Genomic DNA, 24,156 nt, shown 5'->3' with positions numbered 1-24,156 from the left:
GCAGCCAGTAAACCTAATACATGGCAACTGAGGTCTAAGAAGCATGAGATCTAAAAAATCCTCGATATTCACTTAGCTAGTGGCCATGCCAGGACCACAGTGTTACAACAGGTCCTGTCCAGTGGCCACTGGGCGACCCTGACGCAGCCCGGCAGACTGAAATATGCTCACAGCAAGTAAGAGCGTCTCACTCAGTTTTTCAGCACACAGGTACCTAGCACTTTGCAAACAGCAGGACTCAGGAGTGGTCGAATGGGGAACTGCCTTTATCTTAAGTGATTATATAATTCAGACAGCTCACTGATTCAGACTTGTCTCTCCTCTCAATTACTCTGCATTAATTAGGGCTTATGCTACTAGCACTAACTAAAGCAATAATTAAATTCAATGGAATTATAATAGGGTTTGGCTTTTGGCTGAAATTTCACCAGATAAGCAAGACATTCACAGAGTTATATACAAGTAAAGCAAAAACCTAGAGAAATGAGGCAAAGAAAGATCTTGGAAAATCTGCCTAAGTATAAGAAAATGTATCTTAAGAAGTATAGACTAGATATAGATAATAAGCAAAATGACCATATCTAAGTAACTAAATATTTTCTAGTTTTTTTTTGTAATGAGGGTATAAAATTCATCAATAGCTTATTATCAACATTTTTTTTTTAGTGAAATAGACTACAAAATATGAGGTACTAAAAGAGCTTCACAAAACTTGTTTCAGTGATATATATACACACATAGCTTGTACCAAGTCACAAAACATTTCCTACTGTGGATAGCTATCAAACCATTTAAAGCCTCTGACTATCACATATAGGATGGATAAACAACAAGGTCCTATTGTATAGCCTAGGGAACTATATTCAATAGCTCGTGGCAAACCATAATGGAAAAGAATATGAAAAAGAATGTATATACATGTAGAACTGAGTCACTTTAGAGAAAAAAAATCAACACATCATCATAGGTCAAATATATTTCAATAAAATTTTTCAAATACAAATATAAAAAAAAACTTTGAAAGCCTCCATTGCAGAAAATAAAATCTGAACTTACCATTTTTTTGGCATGTTCTTCACACAGAGGTGTCTGGTGTGTAATGTCAAAAACGGGCACAGAACACTGCTGTCCATCTGCGAACTTGGCCGTGCAACTTGAGAAGAGTTGCTGAGAGCGGTTTAAGAGGATATCTGGGATATTTTTAAGTTAAGAATAAAATTCACTGAAACAATTTAATTTTTCAATTTCTATATAAAATTTATTTTTTTTTCAGTCACTTGTGCTTAGTTATCATAAATTTTGTATTCTACAAAAGCTAAAGAACCAACCCAATTACTATTATAGAAAATGGTAACAGTTGAATTTATCATCTTCAATTATCAGAAGATACTTCTAAAGGAGTCTATTTTGCTAATGAGCTCCTAACATGAGTCTCCCTTATGGCCATTCTGATTTCTGTTATTTAGAGAAGCAGGGTCATTTCCTTCCTAACACATCAACTCCTAAAAGTTCCACTATGATGGTTTAAACAACAACAATAAAACTTTCTTTTAAGGAAAATTTCTGCCTAAGATACTAATCAAGAATAAACAGTTAAAGATATAATTACCAAAAGACTCCTCTATCCATATTTGAATTTTTCATTTCACATCTCCAATACCAAACTCAAACTTCTAACTTATGAAAAATTACTTTTAAATTAAAACTGTACTATTAAAAGTGGAACATCAGGTTTGTCATCATCATTTTTAAGCATTGATACTTTTGGCCAGTAACTACATTTCCACAGATTTACTTTATATCTATTAAGGGAATATCTTTCATTTATTCCTTTATGCTTTTACAATTAAGCATACAGGAAAAAAGCCTTTACTGCATAGACACTGTTGCTGAAAAAGCTGTGAAAATACAATACCAAGAAGAGAAAGGAAGGAAAAAAATCAGAAAGATAGTAAAGAAAAGTAATTGCTACTATATTTTTTTAAATGCTACTCAACTTTAAATGTTTAATAGAAGTGAAAGTAATAAGATTTCATAATCACCCTGAAGTTCCTTAACATAGGTTTTCCTCATGTATATTCTGTCTTATGATATCTTCTTTCCTAGTTGGTGATGTTTGTTATCTTTCATACATTTCAGATCAGCAATGTACTCAATAAAAATAGGAAATTAATCCCATAGTTAAAAAAAAAAAATCTGTAAAACTGTGTAACTTTCTTGGAGGACTAAAGACAGTTTTTGAATAATGGGATTTGATTTTCCTGTCAATGGGTGTCATGGTTATCTCTTACAAACTACCTAGAACTACTGGAAGGACCAGAATCCTATTTTTAAAAAATTTTATTTAAATGATAGCCACTGCAAGAACCTACTACTTGCTGTCCATTTTCCTCATTTTGATATAATTGTTGAATACAGAATTATAATGACATAAGCAGAAAAACTAAGATCATGGCATCCAGTCCCATCACTTCATGGAAAATAGATGGGGAAACAGTGGCTGACTATTATTTTGGGTTCCAAAAATCACTGCAGATGGTGATTGCAGCAATGAAATTAAAAGACGCTTACTCCTTGGAAGGAAAGTTATGACAAAGTTAGACAGCTTATTAAAAAGCAGAGACATTACTTTGCCAACAAAGATCCGTCTAGTCAAGGCTATGGTTTTTCCAGTAGTCATGTATGGATATGAGTGTTGGACTATAAAGAAAGCTGAGCGCCGAAGAATTGAAGCTTTTGAACTGTGGTGTTGGAGAAGACTCCTGAGAGTCCCTTGGACTGCAAGCAGATCCACCCAGAACATCCTAAAGGAGATCAGTCCTAGGTGTTCACTGGAAGGACTGATGTTGAAGTTGAAATTCCAATATTTTGGCTACCTGATGCAAAGAGCTGACTCATCTGAAAAGACCCTGATGTTGGGAAAGATTGAAGGCAGGAAGAGAAGGGGACGACGATGAGATGGTTAGATGGCATCACTGATTCAATGGACATGAGTTTGGGTAAGCTCCGGGAGCTGGTGATGAACAGGAAGGCCTGGCTTGCTACGGTTCATGGGGTTGCAAAGAGCTGGACACGACTGAGCGACTGAACTGAATTGAACTGAACTGAAGCAAAAAAGCTATTCAGTTTTTGAGCAAAAAAAGAAAAAGCTATTCAGTTTTTGAGCAAAACAAATGCAAGAAACTTTGAGTAAACACCAAGAATATCAGAAGTAATATAAAAACTATTTTAAATACTAAATTGCTATGATTTCAAATATCATTCACTTGGCCTAAGAATGAAATATATCACCCCAATGAGTCAGTACTTTTCAATGCACACTCAGTTTAGTTAGGAGGATACGTTGGAAACAATGTCTGGTGAATGGAAGGGCTTTGTTGGTGCACTGTTCACCCTTCACGGTCCCACTGCATGCTGCAGCTTCCATCTCCTTCAACGTGGTCCGACTTATGCTAAGGAATAAAAAACATAATAAGAATTTTTTAAAATGCTTTAAGAATCTAGGGCAATTATTCAAATAATGTTACTACTTTACAACATTCACACTCTTAACTACCTAGATTCATTAATTAATATGCAAGTATGAATAACAATGACCAGTTCTAATATTTCCCCAACCGACAATAATTACTATGCAAGTATGAATAACAATGACCAGTTCTAATATTTCCCCAACTGACAAAACAAATAATTACATTATAATTTAGCCTCAGCTATGTCTATCTATTTTGGGGTTTTGTTTGGCTTTTTTTAAAGTGATATTTTGGTTTCTTTTAATTCACAAAGAAGCAGTAGAAAATAGTGATGAAGACCATCAGACTAGATCAGACAGATCTGGTTCTGAATTTCGGCTCTACCTCTTACTAGCTCTGTAATCTTGGGCAAGTTACTTAGCCTCGCTTAAGTCTCAACTTCCTCACCTGTGGAGTGGAGATAAGAGTCCTCTAGCTGACAGGCAAGCATCAAAAGACACAACACATCTCAAACACCATATACAGTATAGAGTACAGTACATAGTAAAGAATCAATGGTTGTCAGTCACCACTATTATCAACATCATCATTGTTAGATTTTGGCCTCGGAAAGCTTCTAAACAATACATCTGCAAAATAATGAACCTAATACATGAGGAATGGGATGCAGAACAGAGAGCTAAGCAATGAAGAATCTCCTTTCCACCCCTCTCAATTTGCCAGCTTCCACTTGCTCTATTAATTAATATGTATTCATTTTATTAGTTTGTAATTCTTCCATAGTTTAATACAAACATTAAATTTTTTAAAAAATTTTAATTCTTGGAAGTATAAAAACTATGCTATCTATGTAACTTTATCAAATGTCATAAACTATTAGGCCTTTACACGTGCCTGAGTATGAAAAAAGAATCTACTTGGTGCACTGAGTCACAAGTCTAGCATCAAAAATTGAAAAATCTTTTGGATTGTTTCTAGTATCCTTCTAAGCATTTAAGTGAGATGATTTATATTAATTAGAAAAGGTCATAAAGAATCTAAGTTACATATAATATTTCTATTACAATTGTAACTTCCATATAAATAGTGAATGCAAAAAGGTGCTGCCTTAGAAGCTGCTTTCATTAAGAGTTTTGCTAGGTTTGTCAGGATCACGAGTGAGGAAGTAGGTCATTAAGCTCACAATTTCCAAAAATGAAGCTTTACTATTTTGGCAGCTAAGCCCAATTTCTCTTGGTCTAGATTTAAATAGAAGGTAGGTCTCTAGTTTGAATGGATAAATTTCACTGAACTCTTTAGTAATTTACTCAACCATCTGCCAGGCCTAGTGTTACAATATAGCCCTCACTTACTTTATCCTAAACTTCAAAGTAAACCATTGGCTTCAATTTTAGAATCATCATTATGTTCTAACTCACTAATCTATCTCTTAAAATAAAGCCAAAGTCAGGATTTCAACATCCCCATGGAGAATAATCCCAATGAAACAAAGGTTTTGATGCTGTTAATATGAAAATATTTACTGTGGGCTTCCAGTTTGTATGCTCTACTGGATCCCCTGTTAAAAAAGAAGATTCCACACAACACTATCACTCCGCAGAATTGTGGGCTATGAGATATTGAGACTCAGGTTTCTAAATTTTAAGCTATTTCAGAGGTTTATTCTACATGCTCACCCATAAATGACAAAGTTACTAGATAAAAGAATATTTTAACGTTGTTTAGTTTATATCTAAACCATATTTTAAGAATACATATTGGAAGGTAGCCATTATAGTTTCAATTTCTAAAATATTTAACAGCAACTTTTTAAAGGTTTTCTGTGGAACTAGGCCTCTGATAAAAAAAATATTAAATACAGAGGAAGTTAGTCAACTGAGTTGATTTTTGCAGACCTAACAGGTAAAGGAGTAAGGAACTTATCACCAACGAATGATTATGGTACACTGGCATATGATTATCAGCAATGCAGTGAGCAATAAAACATTTTATTAATCATGGGGGACATAAACAAATGATATCACATAAATTTGAGATCTGTAATTGAGTTCATCTTGGTGTCTGTCTTGTGACACTTGGTTATCATGAAATTTTCTGGAAAACATCACTAAAGGTGGTCTGGGAGATGATAAGAGGGGGTCGACTCTGCCAGTTAAAAATCATATTCCTTACAGATAGCAAATTGTCCCAAACTCACAGTATAGTCTGTTTATATGTCACATCTTTGACAGAGCTGTAACAATATATGAGACCCAATATATACAATGAGCTACATCTAGATTGCTTCATGCTGGACAAAATTAAAATTTCTACTGACATTATACACTTTAGCATTATATCATATAAATGTTAGATAGCTTTAAAATTTACATCAAAATGAGTGAGTTCTTTCAACAAATAGAAAACAGACCCTCACTTGTTCAATTCTATTCATTCATTCATCAACACTGGAGATTAAAAACAAAATATACATTGTCCCTGCCCTCATAGAAACTACTGTCTAGTATGACAGAGAGACATTAATATAAGCATAAAATTCTACAATGAAGCAGAGTACAGAGCACAAAAGCGTATGTATCAGGAGACCAAATATAGTCAGCGGACTCTGGGAATGTTTCTCTGAGAAAGACAAGTAAGTCTCTGACCACGGAAGAAGCACGTTAAGCCCTAAATACTTCTAGTACAGACACCACCTCCATGACAGGAGATTGAGTTCTAAAAGTGAGAGGAGATACTGCAGGCTGCAGTCACTATGGAGGTATATCAGACATACACACATAGTTCCAAGCTACTCCAAATATGCCAAGAAGCAGAAAATTCTTAAGGGCATATTATTTTTTTGAGATACTCTACTGGAAAATAGGTTACTTTGTTAAAGCACATATAATGAAAATCAAAATACACAAAATGAAAATGAAATTTCAAATATTACAGTATAGTTATGTAAGGAATATATCAATATATATATATCAATATATATCAATGTATCAATATATCAATGTACCAATAGCTACAAAGCAAAGGTTAATTTTTAGTTTTTGGCTTATTTTAAACCCTTTTTCCGCCAAATGACTTATGATCATCCTTGAAAAATTAAAATATACAAACTACAAATTTTTTTAAACTTTATCAATAATCCCATCATCTTGAGCTAATACTGTTAATATTTAGGTATATAAACCCCAAAATGTCTTACATATATAATGTTTATTTGCACACACACACACAAACACACAAACACACACACACAGAAAAATACTAGAAGGAAACAGAATAAAAATATTCATAGTGCTCATTCTGTCTTGTGAATGGTGATATTATGGAGATATTCTACTATTTTCCATATTTTTCAAACTTTCACAATAAGCAAATATCTTCATTATAAACAGACGGGATTTTTTTCCCCCAAAGAAATCCAAAGTAATTAAACATTCTGAATATGATATTTGGGATAATGTATATATTACCAGAAAATATAATGGAAATGCTTATATAAGAAAATGCTTATGTAAGTCAAAAACATAAAATATCACTTTGGTAGTTAAAAAAAAACTGTTAAGTATTACTTTTACAAGAAATTACTTAACAAGAAATTTTTTAAGCATTGTATTTTTTTAAAGACAGGGAGCATTCTCAAATTCTCCACTAAATAAATTCTAATCGAACTCCAGCAAAATTCTAGCAATACTTTTTTTTTTTTTTACAGTCAGCTGGTGGCAGGGTTATTTTGCCATCGCTGTAGAGCTTTGAGCAACAAAACCAAAATACAGCGCTTAAGTACTCCGGGATAATATGTCCATCACTTTCTGTGTCCTGACCATCCTCTCAAAAACTAGAGAAAACAGACAAGGTGAGTTCTTAGAAACAGGCGGCTGTGCGGCGCTCTGACCTGGCTCGACTGCATGTAGCTCTCTGCAGTTCCTGGATCAGCTGGCCAGTACCCTCCGGTTCTCTACTGGCCGCCTGCAGCAAGGCCTTCCTGAACGTGTGCCGGCATTTCTTTTGACGAGAGTCTGCCCGCTCCAGGCGGCAGAGGTGCTTATATTTCTGCTGAAAGTAAGTGCAAAGTTGGGTCACCCTGGAGCTCCTACTCTCCGTGTCATCATCATCCGACCTAGAAAGTGGAGGGAGAGAAGCAGAAAACTTGATTACATGGGAGGTGCATTTTAGAAAAGGGAAAAGCAGGTTGAGGAAAGGGGGCAGGATGAACAGGGCCAAAACTGGTGGCTCATGAACACACACAGTGAAACGAGAGGAAGAGAATTTCAGTAGAGCAGCTGAAAACGAGTACAGTGTTTTAACAGTAAGTGGGCAGTAGAGACAATCCAATGCGCTAAGAGGCTTAAACTTCTTAGTCTGTCATAATTAGGACATTTCATGCATCAGTGTCTTCTCAATTTTAAGTGAAGAGGTATCTGCGGGAAGAAAATAATTTCTTTACCTCTATTTACTAAAAAGTCTGAATAAATGACATGAGGGTTATGATGAAACACTCAGCATAATTTCACTAAAGATAGGTCGTACCAGAAATGGAGCAGTGAATACATCAAAGAGCTGCCCTTTCAGATGCACTGATTTTTAACCACCTTCTTTTGTTAAGTACTGAAAGAATTTTGATTGTAGGGATCACAATCATTCTACAGCATTTGTTCAAACTAAGGAAATATCCTAAACAACATTTCACATCCTAGGGAATTACAGAGGCTTTTCTGTCTTTGGGTTCCCCAGGTGGTGCAGTGGTAAAGAATCCGCTTGCAAATGCAGGAGACGCCAGTGATGTGGGTTCGATCCCTGGGTCAGGAATATCCCCTGGAGGATATTCCAGGGGATATTCTTGTATTCTTGCCTGGAAAATCCCATGGACAGAGGAGTCTGGTGGGCTAGAGTCCATGGGGTTGCAAAGAGTCAGACCCAGCTGAGCAAATGAGCACTTTTTGTCTTTATGCTAATACTGACTGATGGGTGGCCCTGGCTGGAAGACTATGTTGAAAAGGATGCTGAGAGTACATCAGGCTCAAAGAGAAACAGTATGGTGGTTAGTTAGCGGTGTCTACCACCAGGGAGGTTAACAAAGTCATTTTCCTAGGGAACAAATGTGACCTCATTTTTTTTTTTTAAACTATTAGGAATAATACACATAAGACTGGAAAACCAACTGTCTTATATTATATATTACCTTCCTTCTCTTATATCATAACATAAACAACACACGTGTGACACTCCAACAATATATAGTATCTTACTAACTTGCGGTAAATCCTGCTGGGTTTCTCTTCTCTTCTTGAGTGGTATTACCCCTCTTTCCTTCAGAATAGCTTATAACCAGCAACTCTGTAAACTTCTGTTTAGTATATGTCCTAAGTCACGTTTTCTTCAGCACAGTTTTTACTACAGATATACCAACTGAAGGATCTCACTTCAATGTTTCCCTCTATTTGACATTCAACATTTGCTCTATGTCTGTCATGCTTTGTGAAAAGCTAGGAGCTATTTAAAATTTCAATTTCCCAAGACCTACCCTAGATATGCATGCATGTGTGCTAAGTCATTTCAGTCATGTCCAATTCTCTGCATCCCTATGGACTGTAACCCGCCAGGCTCCTCTCTCCGTTCATGGGGTTCTCCGGGCAAGAATACTGGAGTGGGCTGCTATGCCCTCCTCCAGGGGATCTTCTGGACCCAAGGATTAAGCCCATGTCTCTTATGTCTCCTGCACTGGCAGGCGGATTCTTTATCACGAGAGCCACCTGGGAAAGCCACCCTAGATCTATTGACCCAGAACTTCCATGGGATAGGACGCAGGAATCTTTTAATTGCTCCCTAAGTCTCATAGCAGGTCTCCATTTGAGAGTTCTGACAGGGCCAGTAAATGCTGTTAGTATGTTTAATATGAGATAGAGAACAACAAGTAACATAGGAGAGGTACAGATAAAATGCTTTTAACGTCTACTGAAAAGACTCCTGGATGAAAGGCTCTGTAGAGTAAATGACAACAGAACGGAGCCTTGAAGAAAAGGTGGAATCTGAAGATGAGGAAAGAAAGGGATCTCAGAAGGATAAAGCAATAAGCCAAGATACAGAGATGGACAGGATGGGGAACAGCAAGGACTGAAGAGCTTAGGTGGGCTACGGAGTGGGATATGCAGAGTACTGACGGATAAGGCCAAACATAAAGGCCAGATTAAAGAACTTAACCTTGATTCTACAGGCAATGAAGAACCCTGTAGATTATTAAGAATACAGGTAACAGTAACGGAGCTGTGCATGAGAAAGACCACACATGGGCGGATACAAACGGGAGAAAGAGAAGAAAAGAGTAATGAAGAGGTTATTACAAAAACCCAGGGAAGGGCTTCCCTGGTGGCTCAGGGGTAAAGAATCCGCCTGCTAATGCAGGGGACATGGGTGTGATCCCTGGTCCAGGGAGATCCCACCTGCCTCCGAGCAGCTAAGCCTGTGCACCACAACTAATGAGCCTGTGCTCCAGAGCCCGAGAACTGCACCTGCTAAGCAAACGCACCAGTTACTGAACCTGCACACGAGAACCTACAGCAAGAGAAGCCAGTGCAATGAGGAGCAGTGCCTGCTCACCCCGAGAGAAAAGCCCTAGCAGCAACAAAGACTCAGCACAGCCAATAAACAAACAAACAAACAAAAAATTCCAGGTAAGAAATAACGAAGACCCCATACCAAGATGGCAGCAGCAGGACTGGAGAACATGAGAGGTCATCTGCATGTATTAAAGATTTGTCAGCTGGGCAGGGAAGAAGGAAGGGACAATTATCACCCAGCAGTTCCACTGGCAAAGACCAGGAAACAGCAGCGAGAGAAAATTTGGGAAATAAATTCCATAAAAATTAGGAAATTAATTCCATATTGCATGCATACATGCACAGCCAAGTCCGTCTCTTTGCAGCCCCACAGACTACAGACCACCAGGCTCCTCTGTCCATGGCAAGATTACTGGAGGGCTTCCCAGAGTTAACGGTAAAGAATCCTCCTGCCAATGCAGGAGATGTAAGAGATTCAGGTTGGATCCCTGGGTTGGGGAGATCCCTTGGAGGAGGGCGTGGCAACCAACAAGGTTCTCCAGTATTCTTGCCTGGAGAATCCCATGGACAGAGGAGCCTGGTGGGCTATATATAGTTCATAGGATCGCAAAGAGTCAGACACGACTGAAGTGACTTAGCACGCATGCAATAACAGAGTGTGCTGCCATTTCCTCCTCCAGGGGATCCTCCCGAATCTGGGGGTGAACCCCCATCTCCTGCATTGGCAGAAGGATTCTTTACCACTGAGCCACCTGAGAAGCTCAAATTCCATTTTAGACCTACATAATTCAAAATGCAGAGGAGCCATCAATGGGAGTGGTAGAAAAACCGTTGGAAATTATAAACTTGAGCACATTTAGGGAAGAGATACAGATTTCAAAATCAACAGCTAACAACTGGGAGTAACTAAAAGGCCACAGAGATAAAAGAGAGAGCAAGACCCATAAGGGTCATTATCACAAAAGAATTTGGTGACTGGGTATGAAGGATAAGAAAGCCAATAATGACTTTGAATCTGCATAACTAAGAGAATGGAAGTGCCATAATAGAAAGAGGAGAGAAACAGTAAATCTTAAAGGGAAAATAAAGGTACGGTGAATAATCAAATGCCAACACTGTTATTTAAAAAGACTATCACCGCAGAGAAAACGGACTGAATGAATGGTTCTCAAGTTAACCTTGGGAAGCTGCACCTGGATGTAGAGGCATGTTGTATCGTGATAGAAGTTTTCACAGCTTATTCATAACTTTCGTATTTATCTTGCTGTGGCCCAGTAACTGGCAGTTTGCAGACTAGCATAGGTCCAGAGACCACCCTTGGTGTGGTCCTAAACTGGAAAGTCTTCAGGGTGACTTCCCCTCTAAGACGGCTTGAGAGTGATACTTCCAGGGGCTCCCCAGGCGGCTCAGTGATTAAGAATCCACCTGCCAATGCAGGAGACTTGGATTCGATCCCTGGGTTGGGAAGATCCCCTACAGCAGGAAATGGCAACCCACTCCACTCTTTTTGCCAGGATTATCCCTTGGACAGAGGAGCCTGGGAGGCTATCGTCCGCGGGGTTGCAAAGAGTCCGACAGGACGGAGCATGCAAGTACATTCTTCAGATCTAGTTCTGAGGAAGATTACCCAACTAGGACAAGAAAGGCCAGTTCCTATCATTAACCAGCAGTGACAAGAGCTTGCACCTACAGCATTCCTCAGTAAGTGTTAAGTTTCCTTCCTTCTTTAAATTTTCTCATTGGTGAAATGAGAGATATAGCTGGCTCCTCTATCTCCCACGGTTAAGAGAAATAATATGTGTAAAATATTAAGATGCTACTAATCAAGATGCTACTAATAGCCCCACGTACATGGCAGTAAAATTCTGAACATGATTTCCTAAGACTTTAGGCTTGTCTGTAATCTCAGAGCAACAAGAAATTTTACAAATAAAATTCACATTAATTTATTAAAACAACAAAAGAGCAGAAACTTTCCACAAAGAAAAAATTCAGGACCAGATGGATTCACTGGTGAATTCTACAAAATGTTTAAAGAGTTAGAGGGCTTCCCTGGTGGTTCAGTGGTTAAGATTCCATGCTTCCAATACAGGAGGCATGGGTTTGATCCCAGGTCAGGGAATTAAGATCCCACATGCTGCAGGGCGCAGCCAAAAAACGAAACAAAACAAAAATAAAAACTAAAGTAAGATGTCACCTCAAACCTGTTGGAATACCTACTATCAAAAAGAAATAACAAGAGTTGGTGAGGCTGTAGAGAAAAAAGAACCCTTGTACACTGTTGGTGGTGGGAATGTAAACTGGAGCAGACACTTGGGAAACAGTCTAAACAGTCTTCAAAAAATGAAAAATAGAACAGAATTAATTACCATACGTAAGACCGAGCAGTCTCACCTCTGGGGACATATAATCGATGGAAATGAAATCACTGTCTCAAAGAGATATCAGCATCCCCAGGTTCACTACATCATTCCTCACAAAAGCCAAGATGTGGGAGCAACCTAAGTGTCTACACACGGATGAATGGATAAGGAAACTGCAGCAGATGTACAGAAGAGAATATTATTCAGCCACAAAAACAAAAATTCTGTCATTCGTGACAACATGGAGGGACATCAAGGGCATTATGCTCAATGAAATAAGTCAGAAATAAACGCCATTCTCCTTGTACGTGGAATCTTTCACTAAAGATTTGATTGGTGGATGCCAGAGACAGAGGTATATGGGAGGAAAAATGGGTGAGCTATGTTTTAGGGCATTTTATTTGTTTTTTAGTTTAAATAAATTGAATAATAAAAGAGGATTCTGCTTAGTCTCTCATGGTAGAAAAAAGACCGCAATAGAAACTTTTCGAACAATGATACCGGCAGCCTTACTCAGGAGCTGGCAGTCCTGTGCTTCATCTACGTTGCCTGACCCCGTCTTTCACATTCAAGCATGTATAAACATATTGGCAAATGTAGTAACATTAAGGATAATTTAAAAATAAAGAAGATATGTAATCTTCCTAAAAAAAAAAAAAAAAAAAGGTCAAATAGAGGTTTCAACATCCCATTCTCAGTAATTGATAGAACAAAATGAAAGGAAATCACCAAAGACTAAAAGAAAGAAAATCAGAGAAAACCTCAACACTATTAACCAAGTTGACCTGACATTTACAGAACGCTGTAATCTAAATGTGATCTCTGATCACAGTACAATTAAATGAGAAACCAATTCCTGATAAATCTCCAAATATGTGTAAACTAAATATCACTTGTAAATAACCCATAGATCAAACAAGACATCAAAAGGGGTATTAGAATTCCCTGGTGGTCCAGTGGTTAGGACTTCTAGATCTTACTGCCAAGGGCCTGGATTCAACCCCTGATCAGGGAACTAAGATCCCACAGGCTGCATGGCGATTAAAAAAAAAAAAAGGAGGTGGGGAGGGTATTAGAAAGTATTTTGAACTTAATAAAAATGAAAACATGTCATACCAAAATTTGTAGGATGCAGCTAAATCCAGTGTTTAGAGGAAAATGAACAGCACCAAGCATCTATGCCAGAAATATCTCAGATTTACATGACTTAAGCTATTATCTTAAAAAATTTAAAAAATTAAAGCCAAACAGAAAAAAACAATAAAGAACAGAAAGCAACAAAATAGGACTTTCCTGACGGTCCAGTGGTTAAGGCTCCACACCCCAGCGCAGGAGGCAGGGGTTCAATCCCTGATCAGGGAAGATGCCGCATGGTGGAGCCAAATAAAAAAGAAAAGAAAGCAATGAAACAAAAAATAAGAAATTAAAAAGGTAGAAAAAGCAATGAAACCAAAAGCTTTCTTTAGAAAGATTAAAATCTATTATGAAGCTATTTTAATTAAAACTTTGAGGTACTGGCACAAGGACAAACAGGCCAATGGAAGAGATTAGAAAATGCACAAATGGACAAACACACATATGTCAAGGGTTCCAATGCAATGGAAAGCAAGTGTTCAATAGTGTTGCATAAATAGAAAAGTCATATTGGAAAAAAAATGATCCTTGGTCCTTCACATCACATATAATATATACAAAAATAAATTCCACAAAGACTGCCAGTAAAACAATAAATCTTTTAAAAGATATTATGAGAAGATAGCTTCATAATCCTGGCATAAGCAATGATTTCTCAAGTGAGTCACAAACTAACCAGAAATAAAAAAAAAAAAGAAACTAATAAATTGTCCTCATTAAAATTAAGAACTTTATTCTATTGAAGACATCATTAGGAATGTGAAAAGGTAAGTAGTTCCTGGCAGTAATTACTGTTCCTTAATAATGCATTTAAGATACCAACTTACTTCTGCTACCGAGAGACCTCAGTAAAATTCTGAGCGCTCCGCTTTGGCATATGCATCTACAACTAAACTAAGCAACCAAGGAACCTTTGCCAAAACAAGGCCAAACTTTCTCCCCAAATTTCTGTAAGTACCATTTTAGTTTAGGAAGAAAGTTCTTGAAAAGGTTCTTCAGAGGGCAATGTGGTGATCAAACCACTGTCCGTTTTTCTTCCCAAAACACAATGAACGCGTTGAGGGATTTTAAATGGCAAAACCTTTTGAGAAATCTCACATGGCAAAAATTTCTTGAAGAGATAATGGACAGGCGGGCAGGACCAGCTTCCTAGAGCTCTCCATTTGCTGTTACAGTGGAGTGCAACTAGAAGCTGGACGAAGCCGTTCTCCAGGTCATCTCCAGTACAGGACCGAGCTCCGGAGGGAGCACAGCGGGAGATGAGGACGTGCAGCTGCAGGCAGAGGAGGGGTGATAAACCCACGCAACCCCAGTTTCACCCAAGGGAAAGAATGCAGTGCCCTGCGCCTGAAGCGGAACACTGCCTGAAGCATAATACGAGGTCAACGAAGATGCTGAGTGAGTGGACAAACGAATGAAGAGGAAAAGACTCAAGGGACAGCTGGGCAAGAACTAAAGGCAACTGCTTATAAAAAGGAGAAACACACACTGAGGGGAAAGAAGGGCCAGGAAAGCAGAGCATCACGGTGAGTTAAGGAAGAAGCAAGTTAGCAAAACTGGCCAAGAAAGTAAAATGCTACAGAGATAAAGACAATGACCATTGGTCACAAGTCTAACACAAATTCTGAGAACTCTGCAATTAAAGAAGAAATGGAATATAAACTGCTCCTGATCAAAGGCAAATACTGCTAATACTAATGTTCAGGTCATCTGCAGAATTAAAATAGGATTCTGGGCTACCATTTACCAGTCATTTCTCATGAATCAGGTATTATGCTGAGCATTTACTTGTGTTACTTCATTTAGAGCAATTTGTCAAATTAACTCAAAATATCCCAAGTCAAGCTAAGCTGATGTGAATATCAACTTTAGGAAACATGTTTGATATTATACATAACTTGGAAAGAAAGCTTACGCTCAGTTGCAAGAAATGCTAATGATAAGGAAATAGTCTTGAATGACATATAAAACAGAATCTCAGAGAGAAAAAAACATATAGCATTTTCCAATACTAACTTGGAGACAGGACAGACAGGGACCACTATATGGGATATAAATCCCAAGAGTGGAAATGGAAGTATTAGGCTATTAAACGTTAAGGACAACGTCCATTAATAAATACAGCTAACTTTCCTGCTCTAACTCCACGTCCAAATAAGCTTCTGGCTATAACTTGCCTCCCGTAGAGTCTTGCTTAGTGAACATTTGTACCACTTAATGATTATATTTCTGACTATAAACTGGCATTTTGGCTTATACATCAGTCTCTAGTGAGTCAGTTTCTTAAGCCTAATCATCTCTGGGTATACTAACAAATCACACTGTATGCCTATCAGAAACCAGACCCTAGAATGTATATCCATACAAGGATACTTTGCAATTCTAGGAGCTGGCCTGGGACAGATAGTCTCCCCTTTATCTTGTTGAACATCTATTCAACAGAACTTAAAAAAAAAAAAAAAATTAGCTGAGTCTGTAAGTCACCTTTTGGCCTCACAGAAAAGGATCTATCTCAGTCCTCTCACACTGCCCCCAGCGCATAGCCCCACGATGCTGAGGCAGCCCTCTGAAAGAGAACTAGCCTTCTTACTACACCTGAAGGGGCTGTGCATTAACCTACAGCTTTCTGATAAGGCAGGTACCAAGAACCTCTAATGAGACTATTTTGGAAACTACTTTAACACATTAGAAGTATTCTGCACATTAGAAACATTAAAGAAAGGATCAATCTTGCATAAGATGGAGGTGAAGTAAAAAGAATTATTCTCAGCTACTGGGTGGACAGGGTCAAAGAAAAAACACAGAGAAATCAGACAGGGGGACTCCAAGTAGGCCAGGGACACTGGCAAGTTCCTTCACCTGTCGAGGCCTTGATTTCCTCTTCTATAAAATGAGGAAATGGGATCCAATGAACTCTCAGGGCCCCTTCCGTTCTAAAATCTATTACAATGGGTTCCTTCAGTCATAACTGAAAAAGGTACTGAAACAAATTTACCAAGGAAACATAAACAGCGCTCTCCTCAAATAACACAGTACATCTCCTCTCAAGGGGAATCTATTTTTACCTCCATTACAATAAAACTACATCCAGTAACATTTTAAAAATCAGCATATACAGGAAGAACCCGTTTACTACAGTGGAAACTGAAGGATAAAAAGGAAGAGGGGGACTCACGTGTGTCTTTCGTATCTGAGGGTCTCTCGGATGGACCAGGCCGCCTGGTATGGTGAGGCCTGCTCTGAGTCCTCAAGTTCTTCTCCACTCTCTTCAGACCAGTCCAACCCTAGGACAGGGGAGGATGTGGCAAGTTAGAAAACATTCACATTTATTTAAAATTTAGATGAAAAGCTACCTGAAACACATAACCCAACACCTGTAGCAAACACTACCATAGTGTAAATAAATGCCTCCTGATGAGTTTCATCCCTGTTTCTAGCAAAGATATTAATACTGAATGTGTAACATGCACTCAAATTTAAAACAATGACACTGTAACAAAAAGGCGCAGATGAACTTCTTCTATAGGATGCTTCACAAAGGGAGAGGAAACAACAGAGAGTTCAAGTCAGAAAAAAATAAAGGGTAGAATTTCTTAAGTATCAAAACATATACACTAAAATAATGTCTGAAAAACATACGAGACATTCAAGACAACAGGGAAAGAGGCCTACTATATGTTCAGGCAAGGAAAAGTCAAAAGGTACCACTGGACTCATGCTATACCTCAACAAAGAAGGGCCCTAGAATAAATCGTTAAAAGGCAGGCACAGTGCATCCCCCTCTCCCAACATCTCTGGAGGAAAGGACTCCATCCACAAGGCAGGAACATGCTCAGTCTTTTGTTCCCCAGGGGAAGAGGGAAGGGCAGGACTGTTGTGCAGTCGCTCAGTCGTGTCCAGCTCTTTGTGAGCCCATGGACTGCAGCGCGCCAGGCTTCCCTGTCCTTCACTGTCTCCCAGTTTGTTCAAATCCATGTCCACTGAGTCAGTGATGCCATCCAACCCTCTCATCCTCTGTCGCCCCATTCTCCTCCTGCCCTCAGGGGCAGGATAGCAATGTTCTATTTCTAATGTCACTGGGGTTTCTTTTAGTTAAACAAAAGCTGTCACATTCTGAGTTCCATTTTGAAAACAAGGTTAGAAGGAAAAGCAGAGAAATAGAGTATGAATAATGCTTATTCATTTTGTTAAATGCATTATTTTTAATGACTGGATAATTACTAGCTTCCAACACAAAGGTTGTGCCTTTTTAAAAGTTTCGTATCTTGAAGAGGTCTTGATAAATACTGATCTTGCATAGCCTAAAATACAACAGTGTGTAGACTACTTAACATATTCAAAACCACTATAAAACTTTAATTAGACACCCTGATGACTAGTATTCTATGTCTTCCTTCTTGAGACCCTCAAAAATCAGAGACAGTCTTTATTACTCACAATTAGTTATAAAGGATCTCACAGATTTCTTCCATAATTTAAATGAGTTAAGTGTCCAATATAATTGCTTACTCATGTCCGACTCTTTGCAACCCCATGAACTGTAGCCTATCAGGCTCCTCTGTCCATGGAATTCTCCAGCCAAGAACACTGGAATGGGTAGTCATTCCCTTCTCCAGGAGATCTTCCCCACCCAGGGACCAAAGCAGGTCTCCTGCATTGCAGGCAGATTCTTCATCATCTAAGCCACTAGTTCACATGTGCCAAACTAAGAAATTAAGAAAAGGTTAATTGAAATGCAAATTATAAATGTTTAAAATTAAGGAAAACTGCCAACAGCATAAAGAAACTCTAAACCTATTCCCAAGATGACTATTCAAACTATCAGGTCATCTTAAAAAGTTACACTCTCTAACTAAAATAACAATTTGTTAAAGAGTAAATAAAAAAAAAAAAGTGATCCCATTATCAGCTTCAGAATGTTGAAAGGTGAGATCTTTCAAACACAAAGTGACACTTAAGGCACCTTTAAAAATTAGAACATGAACTGTTATTTTTTAAGTTTCTGTAAAAGTCAAAATAATGTCTACTAAGTCACCTATGCTTTCTCTGAAAAAGTCAAGATCTAAGTCATAAGAACTGAGATTGAAGTGCTTCTCCTGTTGTAAAATTAACTGTCCAATAAAGCAAACCTTTGATCTTGGCTTCATTATCACCAGTTTCAGCGTAACTGATTGAGATGACCAACCCAAACGGGATGGGAGGAGTCAATTAAATACTGCATTTTTCTTTAAGTATTCTTTGCTGATATGAATGCAGACTCAGTTGTAACAGTACATTACAATTTCAGGTTTCTCCAAAATAATCTGTTTTAAAAACTTCGTGGCAGAGACCACACAACATTGCAAAAGCAATTATCCTCCAATTAAAAAAATTTTTTTAATTAAAAAAACAAAAATTGAGTTCCTCATTTACATTTTCTAAAAATAAAAAGACAATACTTTTCTATGAGTTTTAATTCTGTTCAAAATGATTGAAAGTCAGCCCTCAACATAACGTTAAATTTCAAAAGCTAAAATATTATCAGTATCTAGAAATAAATAGAAATACAAATAAAAATTTAGCAGATGATGTGGGTAAAAGCTGAAATGAGATGCAGATGTGCAAAGAAAACTTAGATCTCTGCCTCAAAACTAATGCCTAATGAATTCCAAAGAGATGACTGAACTAACAAAAGGACTAAAGAAAATGTTGGTCAATATATATACATATACATATATATACATATGTTTTCTTGGAATGAAGACAACCTAAACAAAGGGAGAGGAAAATAAAATCTGATTCAAACAGAAATCTTAAAAAAGAGAGAGAGAGAAAGAGAGTTTACATAAAAAATTTTAACCTCTAAAAAAAAAAAAAGAAAAAAATGTAACCTCTAAATTCCAAAACCTTTATAATGGGTACTAAAAGCAAACAACAAATGGGAGGGAGGAGAGGCTTTGCAACAAACAGGAAATATGTATAATAGGCCCTTACCTATCAAGAAAAAAGAGAAATGCTTAAATACAAATGGATGAAAAAATTGACAAGATAAAATAGGAACTACATATGTCCAAAAAAGGCAGTATGAACCAACAGTCAAAACTACATTATTAATCTAGAATAGCAGTTTTTACTCAAAGCTTGGCCTACGGATCCCCAGGGGTCCCTTAAACCCTTTTGGGGAGACCTCTAGGTCAATACTACCTTCAAAACAGTATTAAGATATTATTTGCCTTTTCTACTGTGGTGACATTTGCACTGTTGGTAAAAACAACAACCAACCATGGTGGGTCAAACTGCTGATGCCTTAGCATGAATCAAGAGGGGCAAAAAACTGAATTAGTTGTTAATATATGTTCCACACAATGACTTACAATGAAATGAAAAAAAACAAACGAAAGCTCAATTCTGGAGTAAAACTTGAATTTATCACTGATGGTATGACAAATTCTTAAGAGTCAGATTTTTATGATACAATTAATGTTAATATTAATGAATGCAACCTAAAATTTTAATGTAACAAAATATGTCAACATTTGGGACATGTGTGTAATTCAGTAAGCCAGTATTTACCAAATGAACTACACAACGATGTTACAATATCATCCATGGATAAGATATTCATTCAAAGTACAAGGCAAATCAATGGATTTTAATGTAACTGTATGCAAATTCCTTGATATGGCTTGAGATTTCACACTGAAACTAATCTTTAAAAACTACCACTTGTCAAGTTATGGTGAAGAACCAATTACAAATACCTATAATTTTTTGGGAAAAAAAACTATTAAAATACCTGCCCTCCTTTTCCTACAACAAATGTGTAAAGCCATCTTTTTATCTACTAACCAAAACCACACTGAATCAGGACACAATGAATGCAGATACCTAGCTGTCCTCTACTACGCCAGACACTGAGTTTTGCTAAACAGGGACTTCCCTCGTGGTCCAGAGGTTAAGACTCCACGCTTCTATCGCAGGAGCACGGGTTCAGCCCCTTGGTCGGGGAGCTAAGATCCCACAGGCCACACAGTGTGGCCAAAAAGATATGCAGAACAAGGTCAAAAAATGCGGCTCTTCCCATTATATTTGCTTTTGTTTTGGAAAGTTATTTTTCATGAAAAGAATATGTTAACATGCAGTAAGTTTATTGTTATTTTAAAATGAATTAGTACTTTCTAAATTTCTCAGTTTTAACTTCTAATCCGGTAACTAGCAACAGATATAACTCACATATACAAAATCTCAACAGTGTCCTCAACAACTTTTGAGAGTGCAAATAAAGTGATTCTAAGGCCAAAAACTTAAGAAATACTGGTCTAAGGTATTAAAGCACACCTCAGAAGTTTTTTACATGTACTGCCAAATTTTCTATCAAATTTGTAAAGGCAAAATAATAATAATAATAATATCTAATATCCAGGTCTATAAAGATGTAGAGAAACTCATTCTCATACATTGCTGAAAGAAAAGTAAACTGAAAAGATAATTTTGAAGGCCAATTTGGCAATATATATCAAAAACCTTTTTAAAAAGTGAAAAAGCTTGGAATCAGCAATTCTGCTTCCAGGAATCTATTTGAAGGAAAAATTAAAGATGTGATGGTAATTGTTTTACTGCGAGGGCTATACAGCTGCAATACTTTATGATTAAATAAATTGGAAATGATTTAAATTAGAGAAAGAATTCAGCTGTGACAAATTATGTTGTGTATGAAAAATTACTAACTTAATACATTATAAAATTTTTAAAATAGGTTATAATACTGTACATATAGCAGAAATTTAATTTTATATATCTGAAAGAAGATGCCAAGGTATTAACAAATAAGTACTAATAAGGCTTGCTTTGTTATATTTGCTTATCTATATTTTTTCTCTTTAAGCTTCATTAGTTTTTTTAATTAACAAAAGTCAAGTTTTGTTGTTGTTTAGTTGTTAAGTCCTGTCTGACTCTTTGTGACCCCACAGACTGTAGCTCACCAGGCTCCTCTGTCCGTGGGATTCTCCAGGTAAGAATACTGGAGGGGTTGCCATTTGCTTCTCCAGGGGACCTTCTCAACCCATGGATGGAACCTATGTCTCTTGCATTGGCAGGTGGATTCTTTACCACTGAGTTACCTGGGAAGCCCACCAAATGTCATACATTGCTTAATAACAAGTAAAATAATATAAAGCTATATAAGAGTTACCACTCCCATCTCTCTAAAAATACATCCTGTCCAATTCTATCCCCCATGGCAGCCAATATTAACAGCCTAATAGTGTACATTCATTCACACTTTATCTTGTAACAAAGAGACCAACATTTATTCACATGCTTGATCAACAGATATACTGGTGTCCCTTGTTTATGCACTTTGCTTATTTTTACAAAAATGGGACAGTACAATACCACAGTATTTTTCTGTTTGTTAAGATATCATGGATACACCCAGGTAAAAGATAGAGATTTCACTCATTCTTTTTATTTTTACTTATTTTTTTAAATAGCTGTGTAATACTTCATAAAATGTATACATATCAGAATTTACTAAAAATTTCTCACAGGTTATAAAGGTGGTTTGCAGATTTTTAGTATTGCAAGCAATGCTGCAATAAACATCCTAGAACACATATCCTTACATTCTGGTATTTTTTTTAATACACAGAGTTCCAAAAGTGAGCTTGCTGACTATACATATACTCTTAATTAGTAGGTACTGCTGCATTACTCACCAGTCATGTATGAGATCCCATATTCTCATTAACAACAGATATAATTTTTGCTAATCTGATAGTAACTGACTGTTATTTTAATTTGCATTTCTCCATCTGTTAGGAGGATTGAGGTTTTCATTTATTGACCATTTATATTTCTTCTTCTACTATACCCATCCTTTTCCCATTTTTCTATTGCTGTCATATTTCATGCAAATAATCTTTCCTAAAGTTAGAATCACAGCTCACAAGAATAAATTCCAAATGTATTGAAGGTTTAAATGAACAAAAATAAAACAATCAAACTATTAACAGAATATGAAGAATATCTGTGTAAACTTGCTATCAGAGGATTTTCTTGATTAAGACAGAAAACTCAGAAGCAACAAAGGAAAGATAGATATTTGTCTCCATTACAGTTTTCTGTAACTTTCTGCTTTTAAATCATGAACAGGCATTACTTTAAGAATTTTTTTTTAGAAAACTGTCAGCAGATGCCAACAATACTATCTTTATTCCAAAGTTCTATGATAAGATATGTCAAGAACTTCATTAGACACAGGGACTGAGCTCAGAGAAGTACAAAACCAAACACAGCGGCTTTCAACATTGCTACTACCCTACTAGAAGCTTCAACTGGGATTCCAAACTCCCAGCTCCTATTTTCTGTATCCTGTTCACCAATTACTCTTCTCTCTGGTAGCATGTTTATGTTAAGGTGATTTATCTAAATACAGAGTCTTGATTGGACACTCTGTCCAAGTATTCTTCTACCCCTACTAAGTATGAGAAGGCTATGAAAATAAAACCTTGTGCAAAAGGGCACATTTTGTTCTATTACTCACGTATATGACACGGTAAAAGAGACGGTAACTCACCTAAATGGGGAAACAGATCAGTGTCCAGCTGATGTTTCTGGGTGCACAGTTTCACCAGTCTCTGCAGTCGACTTATACAAGAGAAGTGTGGAGAGAAGGCTGTGGCTTTCATGAGGACCCGGTCAGTCCTGGGCGGGTCCACGGCGGGAGCCCTGCTGGGTGGCGGGAGGGGCAGAGGCCTCCTGTGAGACAACTGCCTGGCTTGTGCTATAGTGTGTGTGGTGGGGGCCACTCCCTGCATTGGTAGGCTGGTGTTCTGAGGTTGAGGTGACTTGCAGACTACACCCTGCGGGGGCGCTGGAGGTTTCAAAGTGGGTAAAGGTGACAGGTGGGAGTGCGGCTGCGGAGGCTGCTGCTGAGAAGGGGCAGGAGGGGGACTAAAGTGCTCTTGTCGAACTTTTAAAATCTCTGTCTCTCTCTGGCGCTGCCGATTCTGGGCCAACTTGCTCTGCAACTTCTTTCTCACAGTTGCACCTTTCTTTAGGTCATCATCTTCCTCGTTGAAAGCAAAGGGGTCTTCCAGCTCGGTTTCCAGGTAGTGGACAGGGACCCGAGCCCCTGGTGGAGAGAGGGACATTCCATCCAGTCCATTGGGCATCTTCAAGGCCAGCGTGGGTACTGTCAGGCTAAAGGCCATGGTATCCATCTGGTGCCTGACCTTGACCTCATCTATAGGGTCACTCTTTTTCTTCCTCTCTTTTTTCGGGATAAAGCCAAGTACCTGCAAGTGGCTGTTGCAGTACCTAGAAAAATACACACATGTACAGGAGACCATTTCTAATACATCTTCAGAAAAGTAGAATACAAAGCTACATATCATAAAATGTGAATCCTTGTATGCTCAAAATGCATGACTGTGATAACTCTGCATTTGTGGATGTAATTTATACAACTTCCATTACCCTCAAGCAATCCGCAAAGTCTGTGCAGTTTTGCTACAGCAAATAAATGAACTGCACATGAGAAGAGGCTGCCAGACAGAAGCAAGTCATTCAAATAGTGAGTGGTCCTGGATAAACACCTAGCTATTGGTTCTCACATGGCTTTTTAGTCTCCATTCACAGCATACAAAGTAGCTC

At 37.7% G+C, this 24,156-nt stretch overlaps 1 protein-coding gene across 9 annotated transcripts in view; it reads right to left on the bottom strand.

Moving 5' to 3' along the window:
* The window catches only part of INO80D (INO80 complex subunit D), a 67,671-nt gene that overhangs the window by 19,643 nt on the left and 23,872 nt on the right, over positions 1-24,156 (bottom strand). For all 9 annotated transcript variants that reach the window (XM_065930736.1, XM_065930731.1, XM_065930738.1 and 6 more), the window contains 5 exons: positions 23,078-23,820; positions 16,697-16,805; positions 7,363-7,587; positions 3,343-3,452; positions 1,057-1,190 (listed from right to left, as the gene is read on the bottom strand). In XM_065930736.1, coding sequence (XP_065786808.1) covers positions 1,057-1,190; positions 3,343-3,452; positions 7,363-7,587; positions 16,697-16,805; positions 23,078-23,820 — 1,321 coding nt within the window. The remainder of the gene's footprint in view (positions 1-1,056; positions 1,191-3,342; positions 3,453-7,362; positions 7,588-16,696; positions 16,806-23,077; positions 23,821-24,156) is intronic.

Source organism: Muntiacus reevesi, chromosome 3 (genome assembly GCF_963930625.1).
Source record: "Muntiacus reevesi chromosome 3, mMunRee1.1, whole genome shotgun sequence".
Taxonomy (NCBI): Eukaryota; Metazoa; Chordata; class Mammalia; order Artiodactyla; family Cervidae; genus Muntiacus; species Muntiacus reevesi.
This window is presented reverse-complemented; position numbering and strand designations above follow the sequence as displayed.